We start from the raw sequence: 12,317 nt of genomic DNA, 5'->3' as shown, positions 1-12,317 counted from the left end.
ACTTTTACCAATAATCATGGAAAGTTCTCGCGATGGCTGCCATCTTTCCGCGACATGGGTTTTTCTCGACTTTTAGTTTGTCATTTTGGAGACCTCATGGAAATGCATTACAATATCTACATGCTGAAATAAAATGTTGCAACTTTACACGAGAGGCATATTTGTCATAAACCAATGATGCTAAGTGTCAATATTCTACATCTAGTATGTTTAGGTCATTGACCTTTGTCAGAGGTCGGGGGTCAAAATGTATGTTACACAAATTTTATTCTAGAATATCAAGATTACCCGAAAGTCAATATTGAATAATTTTGTTTGCATCATAACAATATTTATCAAGAACTGATGATGCAAAACGTCACTTTTCTGATACTTTGAGGTCATTGACCTCTAAAGGTCAGCTTACATGTAAGTCAAGTCTGACTTGTATTCTAATAGTAGAATAAAGCCTATGGTAATATATACATGTAACACGTTTAATATCTTAATCATAACTTTTAAAAGTGCTATGATTAGACCAGTGGTTTTACTACTATTAATAATCATGAAAAGTTCTCACGATGTCCGCCATTTTGGATTTATACAAATTAGACGTCCTACACCACTTGGATTTTTTTGGACTGTTAGTATGTCTTTTTGGAGACTTCATTGAAATGTATTGCGGTTTAAAAAAAAATACAATAATACAGATACAATTCATTTGAGGTCAAACCTTATTTTTCCTGGACTAAAAAAGAGATCAGGGTTCGTTCAAGCATTCACAATGGTTATATTTTTATTGTCCTCTGATGGGAACACTTTTCTATACAACTGCAGTAGGTAGGCGGCACTACCGAATCTCAATAATATCGAAAGCAAGCAGTTAGAAACTTCAACGAGCCAAATTTAACGTGTTTTTTTTTGTCTTCGTTTATGCAATGTAAATTTGAGCCTAGAACTCAATACATAGAATATCTTTATTAAATCATGTAGAAACAACTTTTCAACATAAATACATGTATATTGAATATTTATTTGTTTTGTGTATTCTTTATTCAGTAAATGAAGAATATACAATGAATATGTAACACATCATTTAATTTATGATATGTAGTAGAAACAAAGATTTTGAGTGACGGGCAGGAATGGGTAATTAGGGCAATAAACCTTCTGTAGCACTGTATTATTACTCACAGAACGATCATGAATAATAAATGTATTTAAATATTAAGTATTTCTATGTGCCTCCACAGAATGAATCATTCATGATCTAAAAATCTAAAAACTTATCCACAATTTATATAAAAATCGATCTTACCAAAAGCATCATATCTAGTTAGTCTATACATGTTTAAATGAATATGAATTACGAATTAAAAGAATCACAAAACATTAAACAATATGGAGTATAAACGATTTCTGCGAGGCAAAATAAACCTGAATAATAACAGATAATAGTTCTTGTTCTGATTCTTCCTATTAAATCATCGGGTCGTAGGATAGAATCTTACCTCAGGCGTTATTTTCACTCAGCAATATAAACATAAATTACAAATTAAAAATAATCACAAGACAATAAGCAATATAGAGTATGCGAAAAAAAAATTCACCGAGTCTACATAAACCTGGATGATAACAGAGACTAGTAGTCATGGCAGTGGTTCTGATTCTTCTTTGTCAATTATCAGGTCGTAGGATCGAATCCAATTCCAGGGCTAAATCCAGGCGTCACTTACACTCATCAATTATTTATCAACAACACACACGATGTTTGTTAGGGACAATAAGCACTTAGTACCCAGTATGTAACACACGTCATAAACACACTAATCTTTGTGCAACATTCTTCCCCTTCTCGCCCTTTAAAAAAAGTAAATGACATTGTATAGTTGTTAGAAAACACAGTATATATACATGAGTTCATGTCCAACTTTTTAGTTATTATTTGGGCTTTTTCTTTAAAAGCATACTTAGAATACGAATATATTCATTGGATTTCTATGCAGTATGTTACATGTTGCCTCAACAGCAAAAATCTTTGTTTCTGTTGGCTTGAACTCGAGTATTCAACTAAACTAAACATCGGAAATGGGCCTCGGATTAGCACAATGTTAAACGTTAAAACACTCTTATACTATAACTCAAGTACATTAACTTTAGTGGAAGATTAATGTAACCTCTTGATGATCAATATATGATAATACCCGGAGCAGACAGAGTCTTAGACACTTTTTTAACAAACTATATACAAATTTAATCAATTTACGTTGTAAGGTTATAATCATACAAATATATATACGACATTGTGTGCCCTTGTAGACTTCAAACATAAGAACTAGAACTATCGATGTAGGTTGCCAATTCCCCCACCTGTGTTTTGTTACCATATCAACAGTTTCCAACACATGAACATATATATCTTAACTTTTCTTACCCCAAGACTAAAGTGTGAGATACATATCATGATAACTGTTTACAAACGGATGAACTAGTACATTTTTTTGCATAACTTTTGAGATAAGTAATTAGCACGGCAACACGATTTGTGACGTAGGAAAACATTATTTCCGGCAAATTTTTACCTTAAGACCAATGTGTGAGCCACATTTCATTTCAAACTTCTTTTTGCAGGCCATAGTAAATGACTACCGTAATGCGTAACAATTCACAGAAAAAGCAATGAACAAATAATATAATGACGTTTTGTAATAATATACAGACACTCCTTTTAAACTATTTACATCAGATACCATGTGATTTGATACAATACAGCAACAAGCAATATTGTGAGTATGTAGAGATTGTTGAACATAATCCGTTTTTTTTTATTCAACATTAGAGAACCATTTATGACTGATTAACCAGTTTTCCTGCACGCCAGTTTTAGGTTTACCACGCATGTTTGTCACGTACTTCGCATTCATTTTACTGACAAAAATGGTGATCCTGATCTCTTTCGTGTTATTTCTCTTTAATTTTGTGCAATTTGCAGGCAATTAGGTTTTTCCTTTTTCTGATTTTTTTATCATAATATTTACAACAACATTTTAATAGAAAATGCACTCTACAATAATAATAATAGGCATATATATAAAGCGCCATTTATGTATAAATATTCTATTCCGAGGTGCGATGTCATTATTACTTCCCCCAGCTTGAGCTCGAGCTGCCTTTCAGCGCTCATCTCATGCATTCAATCTCTCTACAAACTTTTTCGACGGCATCTGCCATTCATAACCAGTTTGAATGATTGTACTGTATTTGCTTATTATGCCCGGGGGCCACTTTCATTCACGAGTGGATACCATGCGCGACCATGGGGTCTCGAAAAGCACCCTAAACACGTAATTTCCATATTCTGAAAATGCACCCCTTAACAAGTATTGGCGTGTGAAACCGTACCCTTAACAAGTATTGGAAACAAAACGATACTCTTGGCAAATATTCCCTGAAATGAACCCCTAAACAAGTACAGGAATGTTTTATTGTTACGGGTCCTTCGGTCGTCGATCGGCTTTACCTTACTTTGGTTTAGTGCGACCCCACCTTCTACACCTCGCGCAAATAGGACTCTAAACACGTAGTGTTGGGGCAAAAAGGACATCCTTTATAAAACATTTTAATTTTGTTTTATCATCCCCGCAAATTCGACCCTAAACACGTAATTTTCCTAGCGAAATAGATACCCTTTTTTCATTATTTTTGTGTTTTTGACACCCTTATCACGTTACGTACGTAACGTGCCCTATCGTGAAAAGGACATCCTTTTTACGTGTTTTTGGGGTCGCGCATGGTATCCACTCGTCAATGTAAGTGGCCCCCCGGGGCCCCTTTTTATGACAAGATGAACAAACAAAACATTATATGCCATCGCGGGAAATTGGAAAGTGATATGAAAAATTGAATGAAATTATGAGATGATAGAAACTCATCGGATTTTGTTTTTATTTGGGCATCCCATCAATCTCTACAGTATATAAAATGCTACAAAACTGACATCAACCCAATGATGTTATGAGCAATATAAAATTATAATAATGTTTTTAATAGACATATTAGGATGTTTGCATTTCTCTGCTTAGATTACGTTTAGAACAAATAATGTAGTTACTCTATTTACATACGATTCAACTTCGTATAACACATTAAAATAATTGCTTGTTTCTAAACAAGATAACAATGTAAAAGTTCAATGAAAAGATACAACAAAATGGAGTAATAAGTATCGTATCAGGCATTATAAATTAATTGTGTTCGAACGTCCATTATTTTCTTAAAGGTTGTAACTGCTCGGTAGGAATGAAATGTCTGATAGAACTATGACAATATTCAATCAAATACAACCCTCCATGGTAGAGGACGGTCTTACAGCTGCAGTGGTTATGTTTGGGTATCTTTTTATCTTCGAGTCTTTGAATCGGTTGGTCACAAAAAAATTTAAGGACCCGTCCACCACCAAGAAGATACATTTGAATGAAATAGGGGACGCAAAACAAGTGTAACAAGCAAAATTTCTTCAAAATCGGATGTAAAATATGGACCGATGTTTTCATTACCGAATTGTGACGTCACGGTGTCATGGCAATGAACCGGTTGGTTCTAAACAGAGTCGCAGCTGACAATCGTTTATACACATTCTAATTTTGAAAAATGATGATGTGTTTGTCCCTGGTTGTTACCATTATTGTGAGGTTGATGAAATTCCGATAGCAACCTTCTTTTCCTGAGAAACACGTGCTTTGTGATATGAGCAGTTTGCAATACTTCCGGGTTCACTTGTTTAGAACCAGGCCGCCATGTCACCATGGCAACCGACGTCGTCGCTTCAGTAATCTATAAAAGTTTAATAGCTTATACACTTTTTAAAGAATCTCGCTTATATCCACAATACAGTTATACATCCATGCAGTATTATCCAATGCATGGACTTTTTACATAAGGATATCAATTGTCACTGAATCACCATAGATTGCAACAATGGCACATAGCATACAGGAATACTTGATAATGAAACACAACAGGAATAATGAGTCGGTTACTGTATTAATTCTTCATTTGCATAACGACCAGAATGCGCATACCCCCCCCATGAGTATTATGCAGGGTCCGCGTAAGCGGGGGCGGTGGGGGAGGGGCGGGCTTCAACCCCCTAACAAAATCATTCCGTGGCCAATGTTGCTGAATTTCATTCGGTTTATATGTTTTCTACTTTCATCCTACCATGTTCCGCCGTCAATTCAGCCTTGAGGTGAAAGAAGCAGTTCGTGATAAGACATTGATATTGCACAAACTGCATGCGCAGAAGATGAAAGGTCACTTAAATAATAAAAACATAAATGTACAGTTCTGGTTTACCCTGTGCATATTTCAAGATACATGTAGATGCAATATTGTGATTGATTGCCTTATATTTATAATCCCTTTTTTATCCTAATGTGCAAGATTATGCATGGCTCATATTTTGTAGAGAGCGTTTATCTCTTAATTTGATTGAGGTCATTATGTGCGTCCGGAAGTCAGCGGATAAAATGATAATATAATTTATTCAGAAAAATCGGCTGCTTCCTAATTTTGCTGCTTCAAATCTAAAGCATGTTGACTGAAAAGCATTCTCTAACACAGGGCATCAGCCAACATAACTAAAACCAGTAAAGTTGTGCTTTGACAATAATGAGATATACGCCATGGTAGTCGCCATTGTCAAAATACCTGTATGTTCTCATTAAGATGCACATTATCATTGGGCGGCGGATCTCGTTCGATCAAAGAAATGATAGCGTTGAATGTCTAATAGGTCCATTATTTAACCGACACATTAACAAATGGTTGAGGTGTGGGATCTTCATTATCAGTAAATCTGTTCCAATTATGGTACTCCGAAATAAAATAACTCATGGCTTCTTGTTGGCTGCCATCCTTGAATATTAAGCTCGTCTGATTCGTCATGACCTTGATGCCGCAACTTCAACTCCAAAAGTTCTCACTGTATAGTGAGTGGTGTGTGAGAGAAGAGAGAGAAATATACACATATTAAAAAGGTTGTTGTGTATTGGAAATAAAAAAGACTAATAATAAAGTAAGAAAATAGAGAAAGAGAAGTTAACGAGTAATACAAAGAGAGATAGAGTCTGGAGAGAAAGTGAGGGGAAAGGGAAAAGAATAAATAGAAAGGGAGAGGGCGCATTTGCTCAAGGAGCGGGGGGGGGGAGGGGTAACACAGTGATAGGGTTGCAAAGGGCCGGAGACTTTCCAGAGATTTCGGAAAATTTCCATGGAAAGTTTCGGGAATTTTCAGGTGCCGGGAATTTTCATTTTTTCACAAAAAGTGACAAATTCTGTTTTTAAAAACAAAAAAAAAATTATAAATTGATATCCTCGAATATTCTGTTTTCTATTTTTATCAAAACAATTTTTCATTCTTTAAATTGCCCAGGGTGTAAATTATTTATCAAACTGTAGATTATAGTACATGTATCCATTACACGATGGAGCATTAAAACTTTTCAATTCAACATGGGGAAAAAATAAAACCTTGCATTACACTATTTTTCATTTTTCTTTGAATGTCAGTAGTTTTTTATGCCATTTTATAATAACACGTTAAGACAATATTGCCCCCTACATATAGTCTGCAGGCACAGACCCTTATTAAAACATTGATCCACAGGTGGGTCTTCACACAAGACTAGCACAAATACAACTTTGTATTGAACAATAAGTTCTTCTGGAGTCATTGGCAGAAACTTCAGGCTGCATATTCAGACCACTTTCCTCGAAGAAGGATGTGCACTTGTTTATTGTGCAAAGCCTTAACTCGAGTTAAGGATCTGAATGAGCAGCCTACTCACGCCTTGTGTACTGAAGGCCCTCTTGCTCAGGAAGCAACATGATTTTATTTGTTAGTCTTTGTGTGGAGACCCACTTGTTGATTCTTGTTGATTAAAGTTCCATCCATGGTCTGTGCCTGCAGACTAGGTATGCACAGCATACTATTCCCACCAGCGGCAATGGCACTGGCTTGAGTCTTCAAATGGGAAAAATCAGGTCAAGGAACAAAAAATGTTTCATTGCTAATTTATTTCAAAAAAAAATTGGGGGGGGGGGCAAAAAATAACAATAATGGCTGACTTTGAAAGCAATCAAGATGAATATATTTTTCACAAAGGGATAAACCATGGATAAACAAACATGCACTAAGTTTGTTGACCTCAAATGACCTTTGACCTTTATTGATTGAGATTGAGAAACTTGTTATTAATTTCATATCAAGTGGAGCGTTTTGGCCCAGTGGATAAGTCTTCTGACTTTGAAACAGAGGGTTGTGGGTTCGAATCCCAGCCATGGCGTAATTTCCTTCAGCAAGAAATTCATCCATATTGTGCTGCACTCAACCCAGGTGAGGTGAATGGGTACCTGAAAGGATTAATTCTCAAAATTCCCAATAATTTCCCATTTATTCCCATGAAAAGTTTCCACCGCGAAAATTCCCGGGAATTTCGCAACCCGACACAGGGACCATTATATTAAATTCGATTCAATTGGGCATATGAATATGAAACAGGCCCAAGTCCTTAGGACGTCATTTCGAGAAAATCGGGGGAAAAAAACTGGATAATTTTTGGGGGGCAATTAATGTAGGCCTATATTTGACGAAATTACAGAATATCATAACACAAGTGTCATATTTGTCATCTGATATATGACAAAAGTGTATATTTTTTGAGGAACATTAATGTTCCCGTTAATTGTGGGTTGGTTCTTTTATCTGGTGAATTTGGGTCGTTGTACGAATCATATGGACCTGGAACATTCTTACATTCATATACGTGGTAGAATTCTGTAGTCATGGTAGTAGGTAGTAAAGGAATCAGAGAGGTTGCTATGATATGAATGTAAGAAAAGCCCATATCCTGGACTTGGGCTTTTCTTACACTCATATCAGATTTTCCTCCTTTATTTAAGACATTTCTGAAATGATTTTAGATTCATTATTTATACACAAGATTAGTCATTTTATAAGGAATAATTTCCCATAGGCCTATATGACTCAATTTCGCCAAAAATTAGACTTGGGCTGTTTTTATATCCAGATACTATATTAGATTCCTTATTCTATTTCCATTCGAACAAAATAATGCTAAGTAATATAAATCAGAAACAATGTTACAGATGAACATTCTTACTTCGCTAAAAATACAATTTAGCATATAAATGGAAATGAGGGGGGGTAGGTCCACTAAAAGCAGGTCTTTTAAAGCGTGAATCCTCCTTGGAAATGAAAAAAAATATTGTGGACTTATTCATGTATGCGTACATATTATAGAGGAAAGAAAAAAAAGAGAAGGAACAGAAAGGTGGAAATCAGATTAATGATTTTGAATCACTGACCAAATGCAAAGCTAGTCACACAAAGAGGTCTCCGCTGTGAAGGGATATATTGCGCATTTCACAGAAACAAAAAGAGAGAGGGAATGACAAAACATAGAAGACAAGACATAACAAGAGGCAGAACAGGGCAAGACAAGATAAGAAAATAATATGTACATGAGACAAGAGGGGGAAAAGTCAGAAGAGTGAGGATTCTTTATTAGGACAGGTAATTTTCGAAATAGCGTGTGCATAGTGAGTGTAGTAAATCAGCGTGTACCATGCTGAGAAGGTACTCACTAATAGGTTCACAGCGTAATCAAATAATTATATTTCATCACAGACGTACAAAATCATTTTAGGTATTTGTTTGGCTATAGATTTTCAGTTCATATTTTTATTCCTGTCTAAACAAGAAAAAAGTATGGGAGATCATTTTAATTTCAACTCTTTTAAACACTCTGAACTTTAGTCAGCTCGTGTTATTTTTGACTACCCCCCCCCCCCCCGAATGCAGATTTACAATGTGATGTCTCTGCTTAAGACTACGCGACCCAAAACACATATATTGCTTCATTATAAATATTCGAGTTCATACTTTCTATCAGAATATTTAATATATATTATAAGGAGATTAGATGGAAGAGCACAATGCAAGGAAAAGATTTATTTTGCATACTGTAGGGTTGTATATCTGAAAAGTTAGCAATGATGCTCGTCATGTTTCATGGCCAAGTGTAAATGGAGACAGAAAATTCGTACATGAGAAACAAACAAGAAAAAAAGTTAATTCCTCTGATAAGAAACTCGAATTAAATACGTTGAAAAGGGGAATTGTTTGATAAAATGAGGTCTTATGACTTACCCAACTGGTTTGCCATGTTCTATCTCCACCTTTACCTTATGTTCATCATCGGAATCAATACTAGAACGATCTAATCTCTCATCAGTCCCACATCGTATGAATCTAATAGTATTAACGTGGAGAGAAGAAGTATTTTGTGTATCTTATATCAGTTGGGGGAAGGCTGGTGTTTGGTGCGTCTGCTCCGGGGAACGCAAAGTAAAAACACCAGAAAAGGCGGAGACAAAACTGAGTAGTTTAATCATTTGTTACAGTGTTAAGGTATAAGAGATTAGATTGTAACTACAATGAAACTAGATTTACAACAAATGAAATCAAATCAAACTGAAATAAAATGTTAGAGCAAGGGATTGTCGTCCTTAACCAGAAGCGCGCTACCCCATGCATGCCCATTGCCCATGAACAGAAAGTGAAATGTAAGACAACAAAACATTTCGGTAATTCATGTATGAAAACATTTAGTAGGATCTTAACTGTCAAAATGTCAAATTATAATAATCATGTCAATACGTGGGGTTGCACATTTTAGACAGACATGCCACAGAGGGATTTAATTTTAAAGTATCATAGCTTTTATCTCTATGGTAAAGAGCAGCGTGGCATACTAATAACGCATTTTCGTTTGCTTCTCTATGATGAGCATTTATTTTACGTTATACATGCGCTGTATATGCATGATGTATTACATTAAAAAGTAACATTGTCACGGAGTTCCAAACAGAGGTTCTTATTATAATTTCAGCAAAACACCTATTCTCCACAATAAAGAACCAAACTTTGGAAAATTGAAAATAGTGTACCTATCAACCGATAAACGCTTATCATGGACCAACAGAGTATTAAAATAAACTGAATATATCATACCTTAGGGTCCTCAGATGTTTGAGGTCGTCCGATGATCTGAAAGCTTGAATGATGCCTCTTATCTTATTGTTACCAATGTCGAGATCTGTGAATGTGACCTTGACAAGCTGAGATGAGACCTTGTGAAGTGCATTGGGTAGTGAGGTGTGATCATCGTGGAGAGGAGCCGGGTAATACGCACGCTCATGTGTTTGAATGATGAGCTCTGTCGCTGCTGGTAGATGGATCCTGTGGATGACGTCACATCTGATCGTGTACCGCACCTGTATGGCAATCGTCTTCACATTGTCAAACATCGATCCACAATCCTGCCATTCTTCTAGTGTATAATCAGTAACGGTCAGATCAGTCACATTTGAGCTCGTGTTGCAGTCATCCTTTAATTGATGAAAAAAATAATAAAGTGAACGAAAGTGATGACAAGACATCATACTAGTGGAAACATTATATTTATAACTATCCATATTGACTGACAATATATAAGCATACGTATATGAAAGTATAATTATTCACACATTGTCAATAAATGAAAATTGTGTACATGCCGTGCAAATAAATAATTAAGACAGATTAATTATTTATAGACAAGGTCATGTAAAATGAACAATATAATTTACACAATGGAGGAGAGAATGAAGAGAGAGAGAGAGAGAAATTATTAAAAACGCTAAAGATGACAAATTATCAATAACAAATCACCAATGAAGTGTTTTCTTTACTACGTTTGTATTATTGTCAGTTTAATCATAATTAAAAAAACAAATGCATTAAGATTGATTTCTAGTAACTTTTCCTGCACCCTATTTCGAATTTGAAGGCTAAACTCACTTATAAACTAACATGTCTTGCAAATTATTTCATGAATACGAACAGCGAACCAATAATTGCACATAAAATAAAACGAGACAAATGAAAGAAATAGCATAGCACTGATGATTTCATAAAAATTTGATTTAAAATTAGAAGCTTATGGCATAGATTTTTTTTACAAAACACACTATGCGTAGCATACCGATATGCAAACGAGATATTCGATGCTCCTAATTCACTATCCATTTCGTAATTTCTCGTTATAATTAAACAATATTTTTTACAGTACAGAGACTCTACATCAAAGCACAATGACGTTACAAAAATTACAATTTACCTTCATTAGAGACAAATTTTGTTTTACATGAGGAGAAGTATATCAAAATACAATTGTAAGTGGGTGACTTCTTTGGTTTCCTCATCTGCTTGATAATTAAAATGTGTACATAACTATTTTATGAATTTGAGCAAAATCTCATTTGACATCCAGTTTTTGAAACAAACTAGAGAGCTCGTTTGATTTTTATTTTCATTCAATGTAACCCTTCGAAGTGCAGCAAAATGGTATGCGGGCTCGGTATGGCTAGAAAACATAACGTATTTCTCTTCCACACCCTAGTACATTCATCAGTGCAATCACAATCTGTGGCTGAAAGAACTAAATATTTTGAGGGGGCCGAACGTGGAAAGAGAGGCAAAAAAAAAACAGCGATAGATTGAAAGCAGCGAATAAATTTGTTTGCCTTTGTAATAAAGGAACAATCATGTTGTGATTTTCATCTGTAATCCGATGTTCATTTATTGCTATGCCGACGAATACATCTACATCTCTTTTTGAGCCTGATATGCCCCCTAGTGTATCAAGATTGTAGTTTAATCATAACAGCTGAAATCAAAATTAGAATAAAAAAATAAACAAATCTAATTCACAGATCCCAATACAGAGGTAAGAAAACGAGAAATTGATTTATATAGAGAAGGACCAGAACGAAAATGTCACGCACCACATTTTGGGAAAATTTATCCTGCTAAAATATCCCGCATAACACACCTTTATTTAATCTGCTAAGTGTTAAACCTTAATCTGCATTACGAAGTGTAAGTGTTATATATCCGAAAGCAAATTTAGATAACAACTTTGCGTAATTGGGTAAAACTTACAGGCCTATTCTTCATGTGATACATATTTATCATGACTATACTAGTAATGCAGACGAGGTTAATGGGTCAATCAGTTTTAATACTCGATATGTTTTCAAAAGAAATTTAGCTTCGATAAAATAATGTCCAAAACTCCGAAATTGTAAGTTTTCAATTGCATTAAAAAGCCCTCATCAAAACACAATACGATTCGAAAATTAATAAGAAAAACACATATATCTGATTGCATTATGCTTAAATCATCAGTTCATCATGTATCATTTGGTAGAGC

General features: G+C 35.0%; 1 protein-coding gene across 5 annotated transcripts in view; it reads right to left on the bottom strand.

Annotated features, from left to right (window-relative positions):
- Positions 1-4,702: 4,702 nt before the first annotated feature.
- The window catches only part of LOC121414360, a 40,388-nt gene continuing 32,773 nt past the window's right edge, over positions 4,703-12,317 (bottom strand). For all 5 annotated transcript variants that reach the window (XM_041607513.1, XM_041607514.1, XM_041607518.1 and 2 more), the window contains 3 exons: positions 10,076-10,452; positions 9,212-9,313; positions 4,703-5,962 (listed from right to left, as the gene is read on the bottom strand). In XM_041607513.1, the coding sequence (XP_041463447.1) occupies positions 5,944-5,962; positions 9,212-9,313; positions 10,076-10,452 (498 nt within the window). In that variant the 3' untranslated portion in view covers positions 4,703-5,943. The remainder of the gene's footprint in view (positions 5,963-9,211; positions 9,314-10,075; positions 10,453-12,317) is intronic.

The sequence above is a fragment of the Lytechinus variegatus genome, chromosome 4 (assembly GCF_018143015.1).
Source record: "Lytechinus variegatus isolate NC3 chromosome 4, Lvar_3.0, whole genome shotgun sequence".
Lineage (NCBI taxonomy): Eukaryota > Metazoa > Echinodermata > Echinoidea > Temnopleuroida > Toxopneustidae > Lytechinus > Lytechinus variegatus.
The sequence above is the reverse complement of the archived record's forward strand: the minus strand, read 5'-3'. Positions and strand labels throughout refer to the sequence as shown.